Source organism: Erinaceus europaeus, chromosome 8 (genome assembly GCF_950295315.1).
Source record: "Erinaceus europaeus chromosome 8, mEriEur2.1, whole genome shotgun sequence".
In the NCBI taxonomy this organism is placed as follows: Eukaryota; Metazoa; Chordata; class Mammalia; order Eulipotyphla; family Erinaceidae; genus Erinaceus; species Erinaceus europaeus.
In genome coordinates this window covers 107,366,735-107,392,877 of record NC_080169.1, presented here as the reverse complement: position 1 = coordinate 107,392,877, position 26,143 = coordinate 107,366,735, and the positions used below count along the sequence as shown (strand labels likewise).

The window sequence follows — 26,143 nt, the reverse complement described above, 5'->3', positions numbered from 1 at the left end:
AGATATATAGAGAAAAATAGAGAAAGAGAAAAGAGGGGGGGGCAGGAAGGGAAGTAGGTGGAGAGAGAGAAAGTGAGACCCCCCCCAGAGCATTGCTCAGCTCTGGCTTAAGGGTGCTGAGGGGTGAACCTTAGAACTCAAAGCAATAGGCATAAAAGTCTTCTGCATAACAGTATATTATCTTTGCAACCCAGGAGTATCTTCTTCTTCTTTTTTTTGCCTCCAGGGTTATTGCTGGGACTCGGTGCCTGCACTATGAATCCACTGCTCCTGGAAGCCATTTTTTCCCCATTTTTGTTTCTCTTCTCTTTATTATTGTTATTGTGTCATTGCTGTCATTATTGTTGAATAGGACAGAAAGAAGTCAAGAGAGGAAGGGAAGACAGAGGGGGAGAGAAAGATAGACACCTGCAGAACTGCTTCACCACCTGTGAAGTGATTCCCCTGCAGGTTGGGAGTTGGGGGTTTGAACCAGGATCCTTATGATGGTCCTTGCGCTTTGCGCCATGTGAGCTTAATACATAATGCTACCGCCCACCCCGTTCCTTCGTTTTTTTGTTTGTTTTTATTATTATTTATTTATGAAAAAGAGAGAACCAGAGCTTCCCTCTGGCACATCTGATGCCAAGGATGAAGCATGGGACCTCATGCTCAACAGAGTCCTGTATCTTATCCACTGAAAAACCTCCCAGAGTGCTACAATAGGAAAATTTTTATTTAACATTAATATGTGTGCAAGCTGGAACCCAAAATTGTGTCTGTATAAACATAAAAGTCACAAAATAATACTAATACTAATAACAAAATTAAGTTCTTAAAATGCACATACCATAACAGGAAAAATACTAATTTTTCTGAGTTGTCAATTTTTGCTATTAGAAGGATCAAATTCATCCTTAACAAGTTATTTGTAAATCATCTTAGCAAACCAAGAGGTAGCACAGTGAAGCTTTAGGCTTACAAGCCTGACGTCCTGAGTCCGATCCTTGCATATACCAAAGTACTGCTCTGGGCTCTTACTTTCCTCTCTACTTTCACCTCATGAAATAAAATAAACTCTTAAAAATAAATATTTTTTGTACTATTGGATAAAACATGAGACTCCTCCAGCACAAATTACAAAAGAAAACCAATTAAAGAAAACAGAATTCCAGAAATACTGTAACTGTTATTGCCAGATGTTACATAAATAAAACCACTCAGTATGAACTGTACAAATGTAATAGAGTGATAAGAGAAAACAGTGCCCCACCTTTGTTAGAAAAAGGTAAATGCTGTAATTGAGAAAATAAGAAGTCTTGGCTGGTTCTCAAATATCGCATAGTAGGACCAGAAGTGTCTGAGCAAGCACATAACTGATATATCACCTAAAGAATCAAAATAAGAAATCACCAAATCAAATTTTTTAATGTCATACATTTTAAGGTCAAAGGTGAATATAAATCTACTAAGTAGAAACTACAATCAAGTAAAGTAATATGGATCAACACTTTTTTTTTTTGCCTCCAGGGTTACTGCTGGGGCTTGGTGCCTGCACTACAAATCCACTGTTCCTGGAGGCTATTTTTCCCATTTTTTTGTTGCCCTTGTTGTAGTTGTTATTGTTGTCATAGCTGTTGTTGTTGTTGGATAAGACAGAGAGAAATGGAGAGAGGAGGGGAAGACAGAGAGGAAGAAAGAAAGACACCTGCAGAGCTGCTTCACCGATTGCGAAGCGACCTCTTGCAGGTGGGAAGCCGGGGCTCGAACCAGGATCCTTATGCTGGCCCTTGCGCTTTGAGCCACATGCACTTAACCTGCTGCACTACTGCCCAACCTGATCAACACATGTTTTATGAAACAGAATTCAGTTACAAGCAACCCATGGCACGTTCACTCAAGAAAATGTACTTGAATATAAGAGTGCTGATGACATTAGTATAGAACTAATCTTGAACTTACCCTAAATGTAACAGTAAGTATTATACACAATTACTCAACATGTTATCAATCTTCTAATCATTACTCATAGCACAGTACTGTTTCTTGAGAAGAGTTTTCACATGCATTCCTACATTCTCAATCAGCACGTTGTTCTTTAACAAGGAAGTTACTTCATATGCTCAAGGTCGTGTAGCCTCACCAGCCCTGATGATATAATACACACTCCAGCTTGCTATCAATCTTAACTCCCTCCTTTTCCAGCCAGCATCTGTCTATAAACCTCAACTCAACTTTGCTGACTGCGGTCAGAGGGGCGTGAGTGGGAGAGTGGGGTGAAAGAGAAGAGTCAGGTAAGAGAACTAGATGTCTTCTGACCCAAATTCACTGGGAACAGCTAGAAACACAACATTATAGGAAACTTTTTACAATATCAAAATCTACTGGGGAGAGAGAGAGAGAGAGAAAGAGAGAGGTATCAACTCCCCACATCCATTTTTCCAAGTGATAAGCATATTACTACACTTAAGAAATCCTGAAGTTTATGTGTTGTGGACTTTAAGGGAAAAGCAGAACAAATTACTAAACTACCTCATTTTTATTTTTGTACTTTCAGATCATCTAGTTGAGTTTCTTCTATCATACACTACAAAAGTGGCCTTCAGTATACCTGGTAACACAGCTCAGCGAGTTGAGGAGATTCTCTCACTGCCACAGGGCCTGTTCTCCCTGCAGTTCCTTTCTCCAAGATGTTTAAGATGGCATGAAGGCATGTCCGAGGGCAACCAAGCACTCCTACGTGGGAGCAAAAGCAAATTGGCATTCAGGCTCTTAAATTACTCAGACTAGAATAAACTCTATAAAAATGTACTATACTGTAAATACTCTTTAAAATATAGCTATTAAAATGGTGATTTCACTTTCTTTACCTCACTCTTGGACAGAGAAGGAATTATATTAAGTGAGATAAGTCAAAGAGGGATGAATATGGGATGATAGTCCACAAATCCCACTGCATTTTCCTACTGACTATAAACCATTAATCCCCCAAATAAATTAAAGAAATATATATATAATACTCATTTCCTCATGATCAGTTTGTCCAGACTCGATCTAAATCCTAAAGATTAACTCTCATTATACTCTTTCAAACACTGATTTCTTACAACAAACTAATCCAGAATTCAATTTAGCAACTAGATATGAAAAGAAACAAAGGTCTATGTGTCTTTATAGCTATACCTGGATCTTGTAAGTTTGTGGTACTGACAGGTTTCTTCAATTCAAAACCCAACAGATAGAGAGCAAGATTGGGTGGGTTGCGTTCCAGAGAGGTGATGAGAAGATTCAAGATGTGGATTCTTGTCTCATGACGGATTCCAGCTAACTTTTTTTCAAGTTCTGACCCTTAATACAGATATCACAAAGTATAAAAACAACTGAACCATAAAAAGTTAGTATGCATCAAATTTTAAAATACAAAATATGTACTCCAAATTTCCACATTCTAATTTCAGTCTACCTGACTTGTCATTATTCTTTTAGATTTGTTCCAAGAAGTTCCTTAAGTTTTCTTAAAAACTATATACATTTGCTAATGAATTCTCAAATTCTCTAATGTCACAGGAGAGTTTTGAGCATTTCTTTTTTTGTACTCAGTGTTTGTGGCCAGAGAGATGGCTCAGAGAGAAGGTACATGCATTGTGTGTATGAGGCCCTGAGCTGGATCCTCAAGAGCTCAATTAAAACAAGAAAGACAAAACACAAACAGGGCATCATATATGATGGAGCGGTGCTCTGGCCTCTCATAAAAATTAATGCATTAAGTTTCAGATTAAGTAAAATACATAGAGCAAAGACATACCCTCCTCCAGGCGTACAAATTCTTCTGTATCTTCACTATCCAAACAATCCACAAATCCAGCCATCAGCTTCTGACTTATACTCTGACACCATTTAAAAATAAAATTATAAAAAGCTTGTAAATCCTAGAGAAACTATGTGACATACAAACATTTGTCCCTAAAAAAAAGGTAAATCTGTTACAAGGAAATAGGTTCGTAGTTAGAAAACTCGATGGTGTACTGCACCATTGTAAGACTCTAGGGTGGGAGGGGGGGTTCAGGTCTGGAACATCATGGCAGAGGAGGACCTAGTGGGGGTTGAATTGTTATGTGGAAAACTGGGAAATGTTATGCATGTACAACTATTGTACTTTACTTTCAACTATAAACCATTAATCCCCCAATAAAGAAATTTTAAAAAAGAAGCCTCAACTCCTTAAACTGTCATCAGTTAGCTTTTCAGACATAATCAAAGACACAATTATTCCAAAATTAGTTTTTTTTTAAGATTAACGGAAATGTTTTGACTTCTTTATTATATATTCAAAGCCATGACATGGTAGTTAAAATATAAATGGAATTCTCATTTTCTCCCTTTAGAAATATACTACTAATGGCCAGTTTTATATTTTTGAACTGACATTAGATACAATTTATCTCAGGAAATCTAATAGGGTATTAAAATCGCTAATGACAATGTAAATTACCAATAAACTAAAACCTTCAATATCCCTGTTACTATATGGATTCATGAGCCTCATTCAAAACCAGACTAGACATTTATATTCACTATACAGCAGTTCTCAGGCTGGTGAAACAGCTCACTTGTAGTGATTTGCCATGTGTGCAACCCAGGTCTGAGCCTGGTCCAAAGAGCATTGAAAGAAGCTTCGGTGCTGGAGTTTCTTTCCCTATCTCTCTGTCTCTATATCTCTATCTCTATGTGGAAAAAGTCAGCTCTGAAAGGAGAAATCCTGGAAAGAGGGAGAGGGAGTGGGAAGGGGGGAGAGACAGTGGTTCGATACTAGGTGGAAGACACTCAGTAATAGGTGAGAACATTTTGAGTTATCACCAATAGAGGTCACTATTGACATCAGTAGGTAATGAGGAATGTTAAGAATTCTATCCTATGATATTAAGGACAACACACACAAAATAAAGATCCATTTCATTGAAATGTCAGGAAAAAAAACCCTTTCGAACACTGTAAAGGAGGGCACGGGGCAACAGCCCACCTGGGTTTGAACCTGAGCACCACATGAGAGGGCCATCTATTTCACCAGAGAAAGTTGCATGAATGGTGGAGCAGTGCTGTGGTGCTTCTCCTCCCTCATTCCTTCTCTCTCCTCACCCCCCTCCCTACCTGAAATAAAAAGAATAAAAAGATTGACCCAGGTGCAGTGGAATCATACAGTGACTTCTATCAGAATGAACAAAAGAAAGAGCAAAATCAATTACCTGGTCATGTGTAAAATCTCCAACCAATTTTATCTGAATGTTAGAGTTGCATGAAATACAACAGAGGATCTTGGCACTCTCAAAAGCCAGTTCCGGATTAGTATTGCCATGATATAAGTACCTTCAAAATAAGAGAACACAGAGTCCAGGAGGTGGCACAGTGGAAAAAGCACTGGACCCTCAAGCATGAGGTCCCAATTCAGTTCCCGGCAGCACAGGTACCAGAGTGATATCTAGGTCTTTATCTCTCTTCCTATCTTTTTCATTAGTAATAAATAAAAAATTAAAGACAAACAATAGGGAGTCGGGCGGTAGCACAGCGGGTTAAGCGCAGGTGGCGCAAAGCACAAGGAACGGTGTAAGGATCCCGGTTCGAGCCCCTCAGCTCCCCACCTGCAGGGGAGTCACTTCACAAGCGGTGAAGCAGGTCTGCAGGTGTCTATCTTTCTCTCCCCCCTCTCTGTCTTCCCCTCCTCTCTCCATTTCTCTCTGTCCTATCCAACAACATCAATAACAATAATAACTACAACAATAAAACAACAAGGGCAACAAAAGGGAATAAATAAGTAAATAAATATTTTTAAAAAGACAAACAATAACAAAAAAAAAAACATTTGAGGAGCAATGCAATAGAATTTTTGGCTTCTCACTATTCTCAAGAAAGAACTCTTAGAATCAGGACTTCTCCCCATATAGCACCACTGCATAAGTTAGAAAAGGGGTTCTCTTTTCTTTTTTTTTAAGGGGTTCTCTTTCTCTCTTTTTCTAGACAGAGTCCTTTATGAGTTCAACTGTGTTCCTTCAAAATTCATACAGTAATATCTGAATTCAGCAAAAACAACGTGTCAATCAAATTAAGAGGAATGCCCTAAGACTAAAACTAGCCTCCCTCACTGCCTGGCCCCCATATAGTCAAATTTTGACAGGATATGTATATGTATATATGTATATGTAATATTAGTAAGCCCGACCAGGATTTGAAATCAAAGCCAGAATGATCACCTGAATCACTTTTCATGTACGATAAACATACCTGGCAATGTTCACCACATTGTCTGCCTTCTTGGTTCTTGGGTTGATTCCCTGTAGTAGCTGTTCTAAAGGAGATACTATTAGAGCCAATTGACTCTCTCTTAGAAGGTCCATAAAGAGGTTTTCTTTTTGCAGAGTAAGATTGAGAAGTGCAAGGCAATGCTGTACTGCTTTCTCCAAGTGCTTCTTTCCTATAAACCAAAAATTGAAACTTAGAAAGTTCTATAAGAATCTTAGAAACTGATTTTTTTTTCTTTTCTTTTTGTGTCCCTCTAAGTTTTACTAGATAGGACAGAGAAAAATGGAGACAGGACAGGAAAATAAAGAGGGGGAGAAAGATAAGACACCTGTAGACCTGCTTCATCACTCGTGAAGCAGACTCCCTGCAGGTAGCAAGCAGAGGCTCTAACCTGGGTCCTTATGCTTGGTAATACATGTGCTTAATACCACCACCTGCCCCACACATAGTTAAATCTTGACAAGATAAAGAATATAAAACCCCTAAAGTTTTGAAACTTTCAGCTAGAATCACAGAAACACTCACTCATGCAATTATGGCTTCAGATTCATTTTGTCTGTATTTTCTCTGATTATTTTGATCAACAGGTCTCAAATAGGAGCGATTTTCTGCCTAGGCATATCTGGCAATATCTGGGAACATTTTTGGTTGTCGTAACTGGGGAAGTACTAGAGATCTCTAGTGGGTAGAGGCTTAGAACACAGAGGATAGCCCCTATAATATAGCATGAAACTAATTCATCCCAACTCAGGCTGAGAAACTGATTTAGGGGCAGTGGGTAGATAGCATAGTGGTTATGCAAACAGACTTCATGCCTGAGGCTCCAAAGTCCCAGGTTCAAGTCTCTGCACCACCACTAGCCAGAGCTGAGCAGTGCTCTGGTTAAAAACAAAACATAACAATAAATAATACATAAACTGATTTAGAGGATAGATTCATTGTGAAAAAATTAGGAGGAAAAGAGGGCTAAATAGTGGTGCACCTAGATGAGGACATACGTTCAAACATCCGGTCCCCACCTACTGGGTTGCTTCACAAACGGTTAAGAAGTGCTGCAGGCGACTCTCTCACTGCATCTTCATCTCCCCAATCCCTCTCAAGTTCTCTCAAATAAAAAGAAAAAAAAAAAAGGACCACCAGGAGTAATGAATTCATCACACAGGCACCAAGTCTCAGTGATAACCCTGGTTAAGTAAGGGGTATGGGGTAGATAACATAATGGTGAGGCAAACAGACTCTCCTGCCTGAGGCTCCAAAGTCCCAGGTTCAATCCCCCAGACCACCATAAACCAGGACTGGGCAATGCTCTGGTAAAATGAAGAAACATCTATAACCCCAAATTCATTCAAACTGAAAACTCATTGGCTTTGGATCCCAACTTCCTAGATTCAAATCACAGCACTAGCATTTAACTGGGGAAAGATGTGAAACCACTATGTTAATGGAAACAGCAACAGAAACCACATACAATTTCTGAACAAATTAAATGTTTTTTGCTTTTTTGCCATCGCCAGAGTTTTATTGCTCCAGATCAACTTTTCCATATAGAGACAGACAGAGGGAGAGAGAGAAAGGCACCACAGCACCAACCGTTCTTCCAACAGTGGAAGAAGCCTGGGGGCCAGGCTCTAAATAGGGCATACATATGGCTACACAGCCCACCTCCCAGCAGAACCAGCCTGCTAGCCTAGCAATCTCCCCCTCCTCCTACTATTTTTATAGAAACAGAGATAGAGGGAAGGGGGAATAAGAGAGGGAGAAAGAGACACGAGCAGCATTGCTCTACCACTCATGAAGTCCCCCACAGCCCATCCTGTAGGTAGGGAGGGACCAGGGTCTTGAACCTAAGTCCTTATGCATGGTAATGCTTGCCCTCTACTTGGTGCACAACTGCCCAGCCTCTAGCCCAGCAAACTGACTTAATTTGTATAATATGCTTTCAAAGGCACCAAATGTATAGTAAGTAGCTAATATAGTTAGTATTAGTAACAATATTATATGAAGTTTATTGAATATAGTGTATCAGGCACATTCTAAGTGCTTTTAGAAGTATTGTGGGGGAAATAAAACAAATAAACATTTAAGTTACTCATGTTAAAGTAAAAAGTATAATTACCTATAAATGGCCCTATAACCAGACAGTTATAGTTTCTGTACACTAGGCTGTTTCCCTTTCAATATATTTTATATTTTATGAACTACAGAAAAACTCAAGAAACTTTAAAAAAAAAAAAAAAGCATGCATTTCAAACACTTAGTTGACAAATAACAGAAAATATCAAAATTGTTTACCAGACATAAGACATATAAGGCGGCACATACCAGGGAAAGGAGCGTAGGTGTCAAGCTGCTTGACGCCTTCTTCCAGCAGGCTGAGGGCAAGCTCCAACATGGGGGACTCATTCAGGAGATGATACATCAGACTAAATCCCGGAGGCTTATAGGCTATGATTTCTTCTCCTAAATAGCACACAACATAGTCCAAAGAGACGGTGAATTCATGGTTTTGTCACATTTTTTTATTTGCATTAGATTAGTTAAGTAAATGGGATCTAAATAAAGGTAAGCTTCGATTTAGAAATAGTGGTACAAACTATACACAGTGACAGTGTCCAAAATCAATCATGTGCACAAAGCTCCTGTTCCATGTTAACTCATTAGAGAATCCATAAAGCAGTGGTCTTGATCATCCACTTAGTAAGATTATACTTATTGAGAATAACTGAGGGGCTAGGCGCTGGTGCACTGGGTTAAGTGCACATAGTACAAAGCACAAGGACCCGTGGAAGAATCCTTGTTCAAGCCCCTGGATCCCCACCTGCAGAGGGGACACCTAACAAGCGGTGAAGGAGGTCTTCAGGTGTTCTATCTTTCTCTCTCCTTACCTATCTTCCCATCCCCTCTCAATTTCTGTCCTATCCAATAAAATGGAAAAAAATGACAGCCAGGAGCAGTGGATTCGTAGTGCAGGCACTGAGTCCTAGCAATAATCCTGGAGGCAAAAAAAAAAAAAAAAAACCTTTAATATCCACATATGGAAGTGGGAAACAAACAAACAAAAAAAAAAACAGTTAAAAAAAAAAAGAAAGAGACAGAGGATAACTGAAATGGCTAGGAAGGACAATGAGAGAGCAAAATAAATTCTAATTTAACTTACAAGCAGAAGTCATTTATATCTTGCATATAATATATCAATTAAAATGAGCTTCATAAAGACTTGAGCTTTATTTGCAAGTGACAGAATGTTACCTTGTAGTTCCACAAACTGGTCTATAAAATCTTCAAGTTGAGGCTCGTAATCTCTGAGCAGTTTATGCAACACCTCCAAAACAACCTCAGCGACTTCCCACTAGAGAAAGACACCAATAATTCAGTGACATTATAACAGCTAAAAGTAATAGCCCTGTAAATTACTTTTTATTCCTCCTACTTTTCTCCAGAAAACAGTTTTTCCATCCACTTAATTTATGCTAAGTAATATGGAAATATCTATTCATTCTCCTCTATTTTGCTGAGGACTAACAGGTTGGCTAATGTTTCAAAGTATGACATTTATGAAAACATTATATTCTCTTTTTTTTTTCTTGAAAGCATTACTCTTAATGAGACATTTCTATGCCAGATATTTGGGCTTTATCATTTAATTGAAAGCATTTGGCATATAGCTGTAGTCAATTATAATTAGCAGACTTCTCCAAAGTGTCAAATGTATCTATCACATTTTCGTTGAGAACCTCAGCTGGAAAGAAACTGAAAACTCATCTTGTCTAATTACCCTTTTTGCACAGGTAAGGGAAGTAAAGCTCAGAGTGAATGACTTCTCTAAGAACAGAAAGCTTGGCAGCAAGCGTGCTGGGAGCTGAGCATCTAATTCTCAGACCAGGGCTTTAGTCCACAGTTTGAGTCAAAGAAAACACAATCAGCACAGGCTTGCCCCAAATGAGCCTTTTATCATCTCTTTGTTGAAAAAATATTTGGGGGGCCAGGTGGTGCACCTGGTAAAGCATGCACATTATTATAGTGTGCAAGGACCTTGGTTCAAGCTCCCGGTTCCCACTTGCAGGAGGAAAGCTTCATGAGTGGTGGGGCAGGGCTGCAGGTGTCTCTGTCTCTCTTCCTATCTCCCTCCGAATTTATCTCTGTCTCTATGCAATATATAAATACAAATAAATATTTTTAGGGCTGTGGAGATAGCATAAGAATTATGCAGATGACTTTTCTGCCTGAAGCTCCAAGTTCCTAGGGTCAATCCCCAACAACACTTAAGCCAGAGCTATGCTCTAGTCAGTCTGTCTGTCTTTCTGTCTCTCTTTCTCTTACTGTGTCTTTTTTTAATTGAAAAACAGTAAGTAGGGGGCTGGGTGGTGTCACACTTGGTAGAGTGCACTCATAACAGTGCACAAGGACCCAGGTTCAAGTCCCCAGTGCCCACCTGCAGGGACAAAGCTTCATGAGCAGTGAAACACTGCTGCAGGTGTCTCTCTCCCTCCTCCCCCTATCTTCCCTTTCTCTATCAGTCTCTGTCCAAAACAAATAATAAAAATAATAAAATATTTTACATCTTTTTAAAACATGTAAATACAAGAAATATTCATAAAAAGAAAAACACAGACAGTAAAATTTTGAAGTTGTTTTAAAAAGCACACAGCACAAAATTAAATGAGGCTACGTTTGGTAATTGTAGACTGAGTAATTTTTTTTATTGTTGTAGTTATTATTCTTGTCACTGACATCATCCTTGATGGATAGGACAGAGAGGAATCAAGAGAGATGGGGAGGACAGAGAGGGGGAGAGAAAGAGAGACACCTGCAGACCTGCTTCACCTCTTGTGAAGCTACCCCCTGCAGGTGGGGAGCTGGGGCTCGAACCAGGATACTTACGCTGGTCCTTGTGCTTTGCACCACATGCGTTTAACCCGCTGCACTACTGCCCAACTCCCCTGAATAATTTTAATTTTTTTCTAGGGTCAGCAAGAGAGCTCATCTGGAAATATGTTAGCTTTGCCATGTCTGTGACCTAGGTGTGATCCCCAGGACACAAGAGGAAACTTCTCTCAGAATCTCTAAAAAAAAACCCATCATTTCCACCACACATAGTTTTTATCAAAGCTGAGTTTGTGAATTACTAATGTGATTTTTAAAATAATTTTATCAGGAAGTTAATGGTTTATAGTACAGTAGTTGACACAGGTACAATTTCTCATCTCCTTGTGACAGGTGTCTACAAGATTTTTTTATTTTAATTTATAAACTAGTCACATGAACTGAGCAGACAGCGTAATGATTACGCAAAAGATTTTCATGTCTAAGGATCCAAGGTCCCAGGTTCGATCCATAGCACCAGCATAAGCCAGAGCTGAACAGTATTTTGGTGTCTCTCTCTTTCTCTCTGTGCATCTCTCATTATTTTCCAAATTTCTTTTTTTTTTTTTAAATCTAGTTTATGGTGGTGTGGAGGATTGAACATGCCACTTTGGAGCCTCAGGCCTGAGAGTCTCTTTGTATAACTATTATGATACCTACCTCCACCCTCCAAAATATTTAAGAACATTTATTTGAATAACAAAAAAAAAAATGGCATTGGAGCGGGGGGTGGGGTGGGGTGGCGCACCTGGTTGACTGCATATGTTATAGTGTGCAAGGACCCAGGTTTGAGCACCCAGTCCCCACCTACAGGGGAGAAGTTTTGCAAGTGATAAAGCAGGTGTCTCTTTGTCTCTCTTCCCCTTTCCGTCTCGATTTCTGGCTATCGTTATCCAACAAAGAAGTAACTTCATTAAATGCCATTATCACTACATAACAGAATTTAGGATTGATGAGCATACTACCTCTAAGTTCCAAAAGACTGCTTTTGTGAGAAACTAGAACTCTAAAGTATAGCATATGGGGTCAAAAAGATAGCTCAGATCTGGAGTACAGGATATGCGTGCCCTCAGGCCCAGCTTTAACCCCTGCGGCCATATACCAGAGTATACAGTAGTGTGCTCGAGCTCCAGCTATCTATCTCACTATCACAAAAATAACAAGCTTTTAAAGTACAGTGTATAATTAATGCCAAGCAAGATATGGAAGTGAAATGAATTAATAGAGCCAAGGGGATTTCTGGGGTAAACATATAGAGGTGGAATTGAAATCAATAGGAGCCAGAGCAGCAGCAGTGCCTAACATATAGACAGATGTGCATTGCTGAAAAATACTTCAAAAGCCTGTAGTAGGGTAAAGGATAAAACAGTGGATTCTCAACTATGAGGTCCTGAGTACGATCCCCGGCAGCACATGTACCAGAGTGATGTCTGGTTCTTTCTCTCCTATCTTTCTCATGAATAAATAAATACTTAAAAAAAAAGCCTGTGGTAGGGCCAGGTGGCGGTGAGCCTGGTTGAGAGCACACATTATCACGTGCAAGGACCTGGGTTTGAACCCCTGCATCCCACCTGCAGCAGGGAAGTTTCACAAGTAGCAGACCAAGTCTGCAATTGTTTCTCTCTCCCTCCCTTTACATTTTCTCTGTCCTGTCTAATAAGAAAAAAAAAAGGAAAAATATGACTGCCAGACACAGTAGGTTCACTGTGCAGGCACGAAGCCCCAGGTTCATTGTGCAGGCTTGAGGAGGAGGGGGAGTATAGCCACAGGCCCTTTGGAATGTAACTAAAATATGCCTACTAGCTATCTACAAAACAGAGGAAACCCCCCCCCCCAACTCTTCATCTCCACTATTCCAGCCTTTAGGTTTATGATTAATCAACAATTTGTTTGGCTTTATATGTTAACTCTCTTTTCAGCCACCAGGTTTCAGATGCTAGCATGATGCCAACCAGACTTCCCCGGACAGACAACCCCACCAATGTGTCCTGGAGCTCCACTTCCCCAGAACCCCGCCCATATTCAATGGGGAAGCAATTACAGAAGCCAGACCTTCCACCTTCTGCATCCCACAATGACCTTGGGTCCATACTCCCATGGGATAAAGAATAGGAAAGCTATCAAAGGAGGGAATGGGATATGAAGTTCTGGTGGTGGGAAATGTGTGGAGTAGTACCCCTCTTATCCTATGGTTTTGTCAGTGTTTGCTTTTTATAAATAAAGTAAATAAATAAATAAAAATACTTAAAGACAGTGATAGTGGTTTAATGCCTACATGTGTATTTTAATGCATGTAAACTAGACTGTTCATCTATTAAGACCTTGAGTTTTACTAAATTTTAACAGTTAAATTTATAGCATCTTACACACTTAATAAAAGAAAGAAATAGCAGTAAATGAATAAAAAAGTTTCTGAACATAACCTTTTCAGCTGCTCTCCGGTAAGCTCTTGTGCGGAATCGGAGGAATACAGAATCTCGGAGGAACTGCAAATAAGGGTCAAAGCCAGGGGGCCGCAATCCAGCGCCCAAATTAGCAGGAAATGAGCTCTCTACAAGGGTACTAATAAGCTGGCAAAAGGCCCGAGTCAATGGGTATTCTTCACAGCGGGATTCGATTTCATTTAGTTCAACCTTTCCAAAAGAAAGAAAACATAGTGAGATAAAGCTCTCAGCAATAAACCACAAAGCTTTTTAAAGAAATGAACTCATTAATACTGCTACCACACCACACCATAACAAATACTGGCATTTGTCACCTAAAGGAAAAGACACAGAAGTATTACATGACTCTAGATTAATTAAATGGGAAAAGTTTAAATTCCCAATTATTGCTCCCCACTTTGAATTAAAAATAGCTATTGTAGTTTTTAAGAGAGGGAGCATAGAGAAAAAGAAGAAACTGAAACTAGTCAAATTTCATTTCAAGTTGATCCAAGTCACCTAATTAAATTGAACTGAAACTAAACATTCAATTTGTATGGCTTCCATTAAACTTCCTTTTCAAGTCTGGAAACAAGTGTTTTCACTCCTTTAATTTAAACTTCTATCTCTACTTTAACCTGGCCTGAAAATCTTTCAAATAAAAATACAAAAGTTTAAAATGTTGAGGGGCCAGGTGGTGGCGGACCTGGTTGAGCGCACATGTTACAATGCACAAGGACCCAGGTTCGAGCCTCTGGTCCCCACCTGCAAGGGGAAAACTTTGCAAGTGAAGCAGGGCTACAGGTGTCTCTCTTTCTCTCTCCCTCTCTACCTCCCCCTACCCTCTCTATTTCTGTCTCTATCCAATAAATAAAGGTAATAAAACATTTTTTTAAATGTCTTAGAACTTAATAATCATTTTTATGATTAGATGAATGAAAAAAACAGCATTTAAGGTAAAAGGACTTTGGGTGGTAGGAATGGTGTTTATGTACACTCCTATTAACTTGTAGTGATCACTATTTAAGGTAAAAAGAAAAACCACTATTTAAGGTTAAAAAAAAAAAGTATTACCTCAATACCAATAGCTTGCCTCTGACTTGGAGCTCTTACAGTCTGAAGTATCTTTAAAAAATAAGAATTATATGTTAGGAGCATTGTTTAGCCATCAATGAACAGTAAGAACTTCATAAATTCTAGCCACAAACCTTACCCATCATATCTCATGTTATCAATCAAAATGTCCTTGGGGGCCAGGCGGTGGTGCATCCTGTTGAGCACACATATCACCAAGTGCAAAGACTCGGGTTCGAGCCCCTACTCCCCCGCTGCAAAGGTGAAGCAGGTGTGCAGGTGCCTATCTCTCTCCCTCTCTCCCTCCCCATCCTCTCAATTTCTCTCCGTCCTGTCAAAATAAATAAAGAAACAAGTCCTTAATAGACTCTCATTCGAAACTTGGTATTTCTGGGGGTCGGCCGGTGACACAGTGGTTTAAAGCGCATGTGGCGCAAAGTGCAAGGACCGGCATAAGGATCCCGGTTCGAGCCCCTGGCTCCCCACCTACAGGGGAGTCGCTTCACAGACAGTGAAGCAGGTCTGCAGGTGTTTATCTTTCTCTCCCCCTCTGTCTTCCCCTCCTCTCTCCATTTCTCTCTGTCCTATCCAACAATGAACAACATCAACAATGGCAATAATAATAACCACAACGAGGCTACAACAGCAAGAGCAACAAAAAAGGGGAAAAAATGGCCTCCAGGAGCAGTGGATTCATGGTGCAGGCACTGAGCCCAGCAATAACCCTGGAGGAAAAATAAATAAATAAATAAAAATAAAAAATAAAAAAGAAAGAAACTTGGTATTTCTAATACCAAGGCAAGGCAGGGGAGCACCTAGCTGAGCATACACTTTACAATGCACAAGGACCCAGGTTCAAGCCTCCACTCCCCAGCTGCACTGCTGGGAGGCAAGCTTCACAAGCAGTGAAGCAGGTCTGCAGGTATCTCTATTTTTCTCTCCCTTTCTCTCTCCTCCCCTCTTAATTTTTCTCTTGTCTTATCCCATTAAAAAGAAAAGAAGGAGGAAGGGAGTAGGGCTGTAGCGCAGCAGGTTAAGCACAGGTGGCGCTAAGCTCAAGGACCGGCGTCAGGATCCCGGTTCGAACCCCGGCTCCCCACCTGCAGGCAGGTCCCTTCACAGGCGGTGAAGCAGGTCTGCAGGTGTCTGTCTTTCTCTCCCCCTCTCTGTCTTCCCCTCCTCTCTCCATTTCTCTCTGTCCTATCCAACAACAACGACATCAATAATAACTACAACAATAAAACAACAAGGGCAACAAAAGGGAATAAATAAATAAATAAATAAAGAGTATAGCTATCTAAAAAATGAATTAAAAAAAAAAGAAAAAGAAAAGAAGGAGGAAGAGAAGGAGATGAGGAAGGAAAAGAAGAAAAGGAAAAACTGGCTACCAGGAGCAGTGGATTCTGTGAGGGTTCCAAATTACAGTGATAACCCTGCTGGCAGAAAGAAAAAAAAGAGGAAGGAATTATTAATACTAGATAAAATTTGATTCTGATAAAATTTCAATTACTGGTACAACAGAAAACTGGCACACAAGATTTTTCCACCCAGCAATTATTTCTTTCTTTTTTATTTTTTTTATATTTATTTATTTTCCCTTTTTGTTGCCCTTGTTTTTCATTGTTGTTGTAGTTATTATTGTTGTTGATGTCGTCATTAGATAGGACAGAGAGAAATGGAGAGAGGAGGGGAAGACAGAGGGGGAGAGAGAAAGGTACACACCTGCAGACCTGCTTCACCGCCTGTGAAGCGACTCCCCTGCAGGTGGGCAGCCGGGGCTCAAACCAGGATTCTTACGCCGGTCCTTGCGCTTTGCACCATGTGCGCTTAACCCGCTGCGCTACGGCCTGACTCCCCCAGCAATTATTTCTTTGAGATATGCTAGGGATGTATCTTTAAAAGAATCTACGGGATAAAACCTCACTTGTGTTTAAGGCACTAGTTTTTTGACAACCTGTGATACTGTTGGCATCAGAAAACAAGAAGCCAGTTTAATAGGTTTATGATTGTGGGTGAAGGTTTGAGTTAAGACACTCTGTACTGACTAAGCAAAGGATCTAAGTAGTTTATAGTATTGTCAACTATACTTATGTCTTAACTCTTACGAGCTGAGAATATAAGATACTATTCGGTAGACTTCTCTCTCTCTGTTTTAATCTTGCTGTAAGGATAGAAATGTCTAAACCCAGTCAACTTTCACCTTGGATATAAAGAGGAGCTAAGTATTCAAGATGATGGTAGGTAATGAGTGAAAGGGGAAAAAAATGAAGCATCAGTACCAAATCTAGTGATTCAGCCTCGCAGAGCACACCAAGTACCGTAGTCTTTATTCTTAGGAAGTATCATAAACATCTTCAGGATGCATACTTCAGAAAACACAATATTTTACTACTTCAAAATAATTGTTTCTAAGAACATTGTTTCAGGATCACAGGTTCCCTTTTGTGGCATTATTTCTAAGGCAACACACACAGAGCACTTGACCATTTTTCTAGCAAAACCATAGGATAAGAGGGGTACAACTCCACACAACTAACTATATAAGGCTTCTATTTTGAGAAAGCAGAAGTTAGGGGCCAGGAAATAGTTCACCCAATAAATCACACATTTTTACCATGGCAGAAAGAAAAAGTTAAAAAAGGAAGACAGAAGGAAAGAAGGAGAGAAGGAAGGAAAGAAGGGTGGATGGATGGATGGACAAATGGAAAAGAAAAAAAAAGAAGAAAGGAAGATAGATGTTCAGGTCCCTGGCACCACATGGAAACAGCATGCATGACTCTAGGGGAAGTTTCCCAAGCAGTGGGAGTGGTGCTGTGGTGGCTTCTCCCTTTTCCACTCCTCTGCCTCTCTCCTCTGTCACTGACTGAAATTAAAAAGAAAAGGTCATCCAAGAAGGATGACAGAGGACCTAGTGGGGGTTGTATTGTTATATAGAAAACTGGAAAAGTTTCTGGTCTAACATCCAAGTCCTTGATCCACTTGGAATTTACTTTTGTATTTGGTGAAATACAGTGATTCAGTTTCATTCTTCTGCATGTTTCAACCCATTGTTTCCAACACCATTTGTTGAAGAGACTCTGCTTCTCCCATATAATAGTCTGGGCCCCTTTGTCAAAGATTAGATGTTCATACGTGTGGGGCCTCATTTCTGGGCTCTCAATTCTATTCCACTGGTCAGTGTGTCTGTTCATGTTCCAGTACCAAGCAGTTTTGATGACAATGGCCCTATAATACAGTTTGAGATCTGGGAGTGTGACGCCTCCGATTCTGTTCTTTTTTCTCAAGATTGTTTTGGCAATTCTAGGTCTTTTCTGGTTCCAGATAAACATTTGTAGCATTTTTTCTATTCTCCTAAAAAATGTGCTTGGGATCTTGATGGGGATAGCATTAAATTTGTAGATGGCTCCGGGTAATATATTCATTTTGATGATGTTAATTCTTCCAACCCATGAACATGGAATATCTTTCCACTTCTTTGTGTCTTTTTCAATTTCTTTGATTAGTGACTCATAATTTTCAGTATACAAGTCTTTCACTTCTTTGGTTAGCAGCATCTATTCCATTCTCAGTTACTAGTTACTTTATAACACTGTATCTTACTAATATTGGAGCTTTCAAATGGTGTTAATTTTGAAGAGCACTGCTCTGACTTCTGAAGTTATACATCAGCTCTCTTCTTAAATTACACTATCTACAAGAAAGAAAGAGCATGGTGGGAATGTCAATTGGTCCAACCTCTGTGGAGAACAGTCTGGAGAACTCTCAGAAGGCTAGAAATGGACCTACCCTATGACCCTGCAATTCCCCTCCTGGGGATATATCCTAAGGAACCCAACACATCCATCCAAAAAGATCTGTGTACACATATGTTCTTGGCAGCACAATTTGTAATAGCCAAAACCTGGAAGCAAACCAGGTGTCCAACAACAGATGAGTGGCTGAGCAAGTTGTGGTATATATACACAATGGAATACTACTCAGCTGTTAAAAATGGTGACTTCACCATTTTCAGCCGATCTTGGATGGACCTTGAAAAAATCATGTTGAGTGAAATAAGTCAGAAACAGAAGGATGAATACGGGATGATCTCACTCTCAGGCTGAAGTTGAAAAACAAGATTAGAAAAGAAAACACAAGTCGAACCTGAAATGGAATTGGAGTATTACACCAAAGTAAAAGACTCTGGGGTGGGTGGGTAGGTGGGGAGAATACAGGTCCATGAAAAATGATGAATGAAATAGTGGGGGTTGTATTGTTAAATGGGAATCTGGGGAATGTTATGCATGTAAAAAAAAAAAAAAGAAGTAGAAACGCAAAGCAGATATTGACTGAGTTTGGAGTATGGCACCAAAGTAAGAAAGCAGAAGTACACTAGAGTTTGCAGTGAGTACCCTCCCTAACACTTCCTCTCCACTATTCCAAGCTTTGGGTCCATGATTGCTCAACAATTTGTTTGGCTTTGTATGTTAACTCTCTTTTCAGTCATCAGGTTCCAGATGCCACCAGGATGCTGGCCAGGCTTCCCTGGACTGAAGACCCCACCAATGTGTCCTGGAGCTCAGCTTCCCCAGAGACACACTCTACTAGGGAAAGAGAGAGGCAGACTGGGAGTATGGACCGACCAGTCAACGCCCATGTTCAGCGGGGAAGCAATTACAGAAGCCACACCTTCCACCTTCTGCAACCCTCAATGACCCTGGGTCCATGCTCCCAGAGGGATAGAGAATGGGAAAGCTATCAGGGGAGGGGGTGGGATATGGAGATTGGGCGGTGGGAATTGTGTGGAGTTGTACCCCTCCTACCCTATGGTTTTGTTAATTAATCCTTTCTTAAATTAAAAAAAAAAAAAAGAAAGAAAACTGGGAAATGTGATGCATGTACAAACTATTGTATTTACTGTTGAATGTAAAACATTAATTCCCAATAAAGAAATTAAAAAAAAAAAAAAGACATTGGAATAGAGAAAAAAGAAAAGAAAAAACCCAAGATCCTCTGGAAGCAATGGAATTGTGTAGGCATGAAGTCCCAATGTCCAAAAATAAATTAAATTATAAAAGCAAAATGCTCATGATTCATTGAGATAGCAAACATTATTTGGTCTACATATATATATATTCTTCCCTGTCAGCTTATGTATGCCCTAAGTGTGCAGAAGTCAAGGAAGACTTCTATCCCACTTCAAATCTTGCCCAAAGTTCAATTTATTAAGAATGGCCCGGACAAAAAAACCTCAGTGACCATTAAAAACACTTCTGGTCACTCAGTTTTCACGGAAATTTAGCACACTGCTGGCACTATCCTTTAGTGGAAAAACAACTCTAAGGTAATATATAGCTATACAGAAATAGTTCAGTCTATTGGAATGGGACAGAAAAGTATTCAAGGGAGAGGGAGAAAAGAAAAATAGATACTCCTCATGTTTAAAAAGTACAAATAACTTTTGAAGGTTATCAGCGTGACTGTGAGCCAAGAAAATAGCTCACTTGGAAAGCACACTGTTCTGTCAAGTGTGCAACCTTAGGTTCAAGCCCAACCACCAACGTATTGAAGGAAGCTTCACTGTTGTGGCTACTTTACTCTCTTTCTCTTTCTGCCTCTATCTAAAAAAAAGTCATACAAGGAGGGTCTAAAGATGAGGAAAAAAGCAAAAATAAAACCAAGTAAATCTGTATCAGCATTGTCTCACAAACAGATGCTGATTTCTGGACATCAAGTATCTTCCAGATACTGACAGACAAGTCTTAAGAGAAGGAACCAATTTCTAGTAGTCTGGTAAAGCTGTCGACTCATCAAAAAGAAAAACTCAAGAATATTCATTCATTCAAGATGCTATGCTCAGTCCCCAAATCATAGTTTTCTGACCAGGAAGTTCCTGGTACACTAAAAGTCTCAAGCCAGATGTCCAGGCTTCCACAATGTTACATCTCGTTTTCCAAAGCACAAACAAAATCCATCAGAGAGCACGGAGTAGTACCTGAGTGTATTCCAATGACTGCCAAAGGGAAGCAGCAATTTCAGGAGACTTTCCAAATGCTGCAAGAGTTTTCAGGAGTTCTGCTTTCAGAACAGGGGAGATACTGCATTGCAGAAGCCCCAGGATCACCACAACAGGGGTCCACTGAGGATGTTCACAAAGTGCCAAACGAGCATTTTCACTCTGAGAAATGAACACAAAAAGAGCAAGAAACATTCCATCTTAAAAATCTAAGCAGAATGGTAAGCAGTCATCTATTTGAAGTGTGGGCATTTATCCCTGCTTATTCATAGGTCAGATGCATATATAAGCATAGCCTCTGATTCATCTACCAGTGGGTGGATCAAATCAGAGTCTTAGCAGCCAGACAGATCACTCAGCGGTAGTGCATAAGACTTGCACGCATGAGGGAGGTCCTGAGTTCAATTCCCAGCACACTACATATTGCCAGTGGTGCTCTAGTTCTCGTACTTTCCTCAGGAAAAAAGGGGAAGTATATAGGTTGGTATCAGGTGAGTTGGTATCAGTGAGCAGAAACAATCACACTACATCCTCAAAAGGTGAAAAAAAGCAAAAGAACATAATGATACAGGGATATGCTAAATTTGTACTCATAACCTCTAACCATAGTAGAATCTGAGGTTCTTTAAAATTCCACGTTGCTAGAATACAAATAAAACCTATATTTTCTTTTATGCAGTGAGTGGGTTACCTACCCAAGTAATGATGGTAGATGTGAGCTGCAGAAAAGCGATCAATCCATCCTGCTCCTTCTGAGTGATGCCACGGGAAGGAAGGTGCCGGTACTGAACACTATCTGCACTTGGAAGGTCCTTCCGGAGGTGCTCGTGGTAAAGCATTAAGGAGTGAAAGAAATGTTCCCAGGAAACAGGACTGCCACCTGCTCCCTGGATATTTTCAACTGTAAAGACAGGACAGTTTTCTTTTAAAAATGTCTAAATGTTTACTTGAAAATGAAGAAATTAAATGGAGAACTTTAAGGGGCTAGGCATTGTGTTCAATGACCCAGGTTCAAGCCCCCATTTGAAGGGGTGGGGAGAAGCTTCACAAGCAGTTAAGCTGCAGATGTCGCCCCCTCCCCCCTTTTTTTTTTAACCAGAGCACTGCTCAGCTCTGGGTTATAATGGAACAAGGAGGGGATTGAAGCCTCAGGCATGAGTCTGTTTACATAACGATTATGCTGTCTCTCCCACCCCCAATTTGTCTTATCAAATAAAAAAATATATTTTTTAATGGAGGGGGGGAAGGGAGAGGAAAAAAGGAAGGACAAAAACAGCAACCACTAATGATGGCTTTTGGCTGACACCAGTCCCAGTGACAACCCTGGTGGCAATATAAATTAACTAATTTTAGAACTTTACTTTTGTCCTAAAAGTGAGTGTCTAGGCAAATACGCTGATGAAAACATGTCAGAACTCTTCTTTGAGTTAGAACTCTGGATCAGTTTTCCCTTAAGAAAAGGATGTAGCGCAGCGGGTTAAGCGCAGGTGGCGCAAAGCACAAGGACCGGCATAAGGATCCTGGTTCGAACCCCGGCTCCCCACCTGCAGGGGAGTCACTTCACAGGCGGTGAAGCAGGTCTGCAGGTGTCTATCTTTCTCTCCTCCTCTCTGTCTTCCCCTCCTCTCTCCATTTCTCTCTGCCCTATCCAACAACAACAACAACAATAACTACAACAATAAAACAACAAGGGCAACAAAAGGGAATAAATAAAAAAATAAATATTTTAAAAAAAAGTATTAAAAAAAAAAAGAAAAGGATGAATGGTACCCATGTAAATATAAAGTACATCAGATGTGTTACCTACTTCTTTCGATATCCAAAAAGGTTTTTCAGTGTTATCATGTTAACTACAGAGGGTGCTTTTCTCACAGAATAATTCCCAAATAGTCAAATGAACTCCCTTCTTTAAAAAAGTATTCATTGGGGCCAGGTGGTAAAGCACACACGTTAACCCTGAGCAAGGACCAGGTTCAAGTCCCCAGTCCCCACTTGGTGAGGTAGTGTTACGGATATAGCTCTTTTTTTTCCCCCTATTTTCTCTTTCCTTGTTAATTTGTCTCTATCCAATGAAAAAGAAAACATCTAAAAAATGTATTTATCAATGAGGTCAAAAGAGAGAGAATCAGAGCATCACTCTGGCATATTAGATGCCAGGAACTGAACTCAGGACCTTACACTTTTTTTTGCCTCCAGGGTTATTGCTGGAACTTCAGTGCCTGCACTACAAATCCACTGCTCCTGGAGGCCATTTTTCCGAATTTGTTGCCATAGTTGTCATTATTATTGTTGTCATTGCTGCCGTTGTTGTTGGATAAGACAGAGAGAAATCGAGACAGAGGAGACAGAGGAGGAGAGAAAGACACCAGCAGACCTGTTTCACTGCATGTGAAGCGACACCCCTGCAGGTGGGGAGGCGGGGGCTCCAACTGGGATCATTACGCAGGTCCTTGCACTTCGTACCATGTGCGCTTAACCCGCTGTACTACCACCCAATTTATATATATATATAATTTTCCCTTTTGTTGCCCTTGTTGTTTTATTGTTGTTGATGATGTTGTTGTTGTTGGATAGGACAGAGAGAAATGGAGAGAAGAAGGGAAGACAGTGAGGGGGAAAGATAGACACCTGCAGACCTGCTTCACTGCCTGTGAAGCAACCCTCCTGCAGGTGGGGAGCCGGGGGCTAAAACCCGGATTCTTATGCCAGTCCTTGCACTTCATTCCACATGCACTTAACCCGCTGTGCTACCACCCGACTCCTTTTTTTTTTTTTTTTTTAAACCAGAGCACTGATCATCCGCTCTGGCTTATGGTGGTGCAGGGGATTGAACCTGTGACTTCAGAGCCGCAGGCATGACTGTTTGCATAACCATTATACTATCTATCTCTGCTGACCTCACATTTTTGAATGCACTTTTAAGTTTTATCTATTGCACCATCTTCCAAGCTATAAACTTAAATTCCCAAAGAGACAGAACTACATTCTATAAGGTTGTCAGAAAAATCATGCCACATTTTTTGAATAGAAAAAAGCCATGACTTTTCTCACAATCTAAACATCTGTACACCATACTACTTCCAACACATATTAGGCACTGTAAGCAAAAATCTTGTCAATGCTTGACAGAATGGTCAAAACACTGGTGGGGGTACTAGGAAGATCTCAGTTGCAATCATGCCTTGTCACTTTGGATAAATTACTGAACTCTTTTTTAAGATATACCTTACTTATTTAATTGAAATGAGGGAGCAGTGGGGGAACCAGAGCACTGCTCAGCTCTGGCTCATAGTGGTGCTGGTTTTTGAACCTAGCACCTCAGAGTCTCAGACGTGAGTCTTACTGCACAACCATTATGCTGTCTGCCTAACCCTGAACTTCTCTAAACCTCTATCTGCTCACATGTAAAGAGGAAAGTATTATCTAACTAACAAAATGAATGTTTGTTATCTTTCTCTTCCTTTCTCAGTGTTTCTGGTTTAACAAAACAAATCTGAAAATTAAATGAGGGAGTTTGGAAAAAGTCAAGAGAAAAATGATTAACTGTAGAAATCTAGAAAACAAGTACTTGACTAGGGAGATAGTACATGGCTACACAAAAGGCTTTCATGCTTAAAGCTTCCAAGTCTCAGGTTCAATGCCAGCTTCCATTACAAGCCAAAGCTGAAAAGTGCTTTGGTTAAAAATAAAAACAAGTACTTTTGGGAGTTGGGCGGTAGCGCAGTGGGTTAAGCGTACATAGCATGAAGCGCAAGGACCAGCATAAGGATCCCAGTTCGAGCCCCTGGCTCCCCACCTGCAGGGGAATCACTTCAAAAGCAGTGAAGCAGGTATCTATCTTTCTCTCCCCCTCCCTGTCTTCCCCTCCTCTCTCCATTTCTCTCTGTCCTATCTAACAATGACAACATCAGTGACAACAATAATAATAAACACAACAACAATAAAAATACAATAAGAGCAACAAAAGGGAAAATAATTAAAAATAAATAAATTTCACAAAACAAGTACTTTTGAAGACAAACTCAATAAACCAGGGTTGGTAAAACAGTTCACTTGGATAGCTTTGGTGTTGTGGTCTCGGTCTCTCTCTCTCTCTGCTTTTATCTTAAAAAAAAAAAAGAAAGAAAAAGAAAATACTTAAGAAATCAAATTATGTGACAGGGTATATATTTTGCTCTAAGCAACAAATATGTTCTTAAAAAGAGTGTGTGGTGGCGGAGGGTAGATAGCATAATGGTTATGCAAACAGACTCTCATGCCTGAGGCTCCAAAGTCCCAGGTTCAATCCCCCACACCACCATAAGCCAGAGCTGAGCAGTGCCCTGGTTAAAAAAAATTTTTTTTATATTTTTATTTTATTTATTTATTCCCTTTTGTTGCCCTTGTTGTTTTATTGTTGTAGTTATTATAGTTGTTGTCGTCGTTGTTGGACAGGACAGAGAGAAACGGAGAGAGGAGGGGAAGACAGAGAGGGGGAGAGAAAGATAGACACCTGCAGAGCTGCTTCACCGCCTGTGAAGGGACCTGCCTGCAGGTGGGGAGCCGGGGTTCGAACCGGGATCCTTATGCTGGTCCTTGTGCTTTGCGCCACCTGTGCTTAACCCGCTGCGCTACAGCCCGACTCCCAAAAAATTTTTTTAAAGTGTGTATGGATATAGGATATATCCTAAGCAACCAATCACATCCATCCAAAAATATTTGTGTATACCTATTATCATAGTGACACAATTTGTAATAGCCAAAACCTGGAAGCAACACAGGTGTCCAACAACAGATTAGTGGCTGAAAAGTTATGTATACATAATAGAATACTACTCAGCTATTAAAAATTGGTGATTTCATTTTCTTCACCCCATCTTGGAATGAACTCAAAGGAATCACATTAAGTCAGACAAAGAAGGATGAATATGGGAGGATCTCACTCACAGACAGAAGTTGAAAAATACGACCATGATGCCAGCCTGCCTTTCCTGGGCAGACAACCTCTCCAATGTGTCCTGGAACCCCACCTCCCCAGAGGCCTACCCCACTAAGAAAACACAGAAGCAGGTTGGGGGGTATGATCCACCTATCAACGCCCATGTCCAGGAGAAGCAATTAGAGAAACCAGACCTCCGACCTTCAGTGCCCCTTATAGATCTTTGGTCCATACTCCCAGAGGGATAAAGAATAGGGAATTTTCCAATACAGGGGATCGGATATAGCACACTGGTGATGGGAACTGTGACAATGAAACGTATGAATCGTACCCCTCTTATCCCACTATCTTGTCAATAATTATTAAATCACCAATAATATATATATATGTAAAAGTTGAAAAAGAAAAGGAAAAAAATAAGTTGAAAAAGAAAATGAAAAAAAATGTGTATGTTTCTGATATCTTCTTTTAAATATTTATTCCCTTTTGTTGCCCTTGTTGTTTTTTTGTTGTAGTTATTATTGATATCGTTGTTGTTAGATAGGACAGAGAGAAGTGGAGAGAGGCGGGGAAGACAGAGGCAAGAGAGAAAGATAG

At 40.1% G+C, this 26,143-nt stretch overlaps 1 protein-coding gene across 2 annotated transcripts in view; it reads right to left on the bottom strand.

Moving 5' to 3' along the window:
* Positions 1–26,143, bottom strand: part of NUP205 (nucleoporin 205) — a 119,931-nt gene that overhangs the window by 49,237 nt on the left and 44,551 nt on the right. For both annotated transcript variants that reach the window (XM_060196635.1, XM_060196637.1), the window contains exons 12-23: positions 21,324–21,529; positions 20,608–20,790; positions 14,634–14,684; positions 13,560–13,769; positions 9,523–9,622; positions 8,596–8,733; positions 6,256–6,445; positions 5,223–5,343; positions 3,785–3,866; positions 3,163–3,327; positions 2,591–2,715; positions 1,253–1,367 (exon numbers count right to left, since the gene is read on the bottom strand). In XM_060196635.1, coding sequence (XP_060052618.1) covers positions 1,253–1,367; positions 2,591–2,715; positions 3,163–3,327; positions 3,785–3,866; positions 5,223–5,343; positions 6,256–6,445; positions 8,596–8,733; positions 9,523–9,622; positions 13,560–13,769; positions 14,634–14,684; positions 20,608–20,790; positions 21,324–21,529 — 1,686 coding nt within the window. The remainder of the gene's footprint in view (positions 1–1,252; positions 1,368–2,590; positions 2,716–3,162; positions 3,328–3,784; positions 3,867–5,222; positions 5,344–6,255; positions 6,446–8,595; positions 8,734–9,522; positions 9,623–13,559; positions 13,770–14,633; positions 14,685–20,607; positions 20,791–21,323; positions 21,530–26,143) is intronic.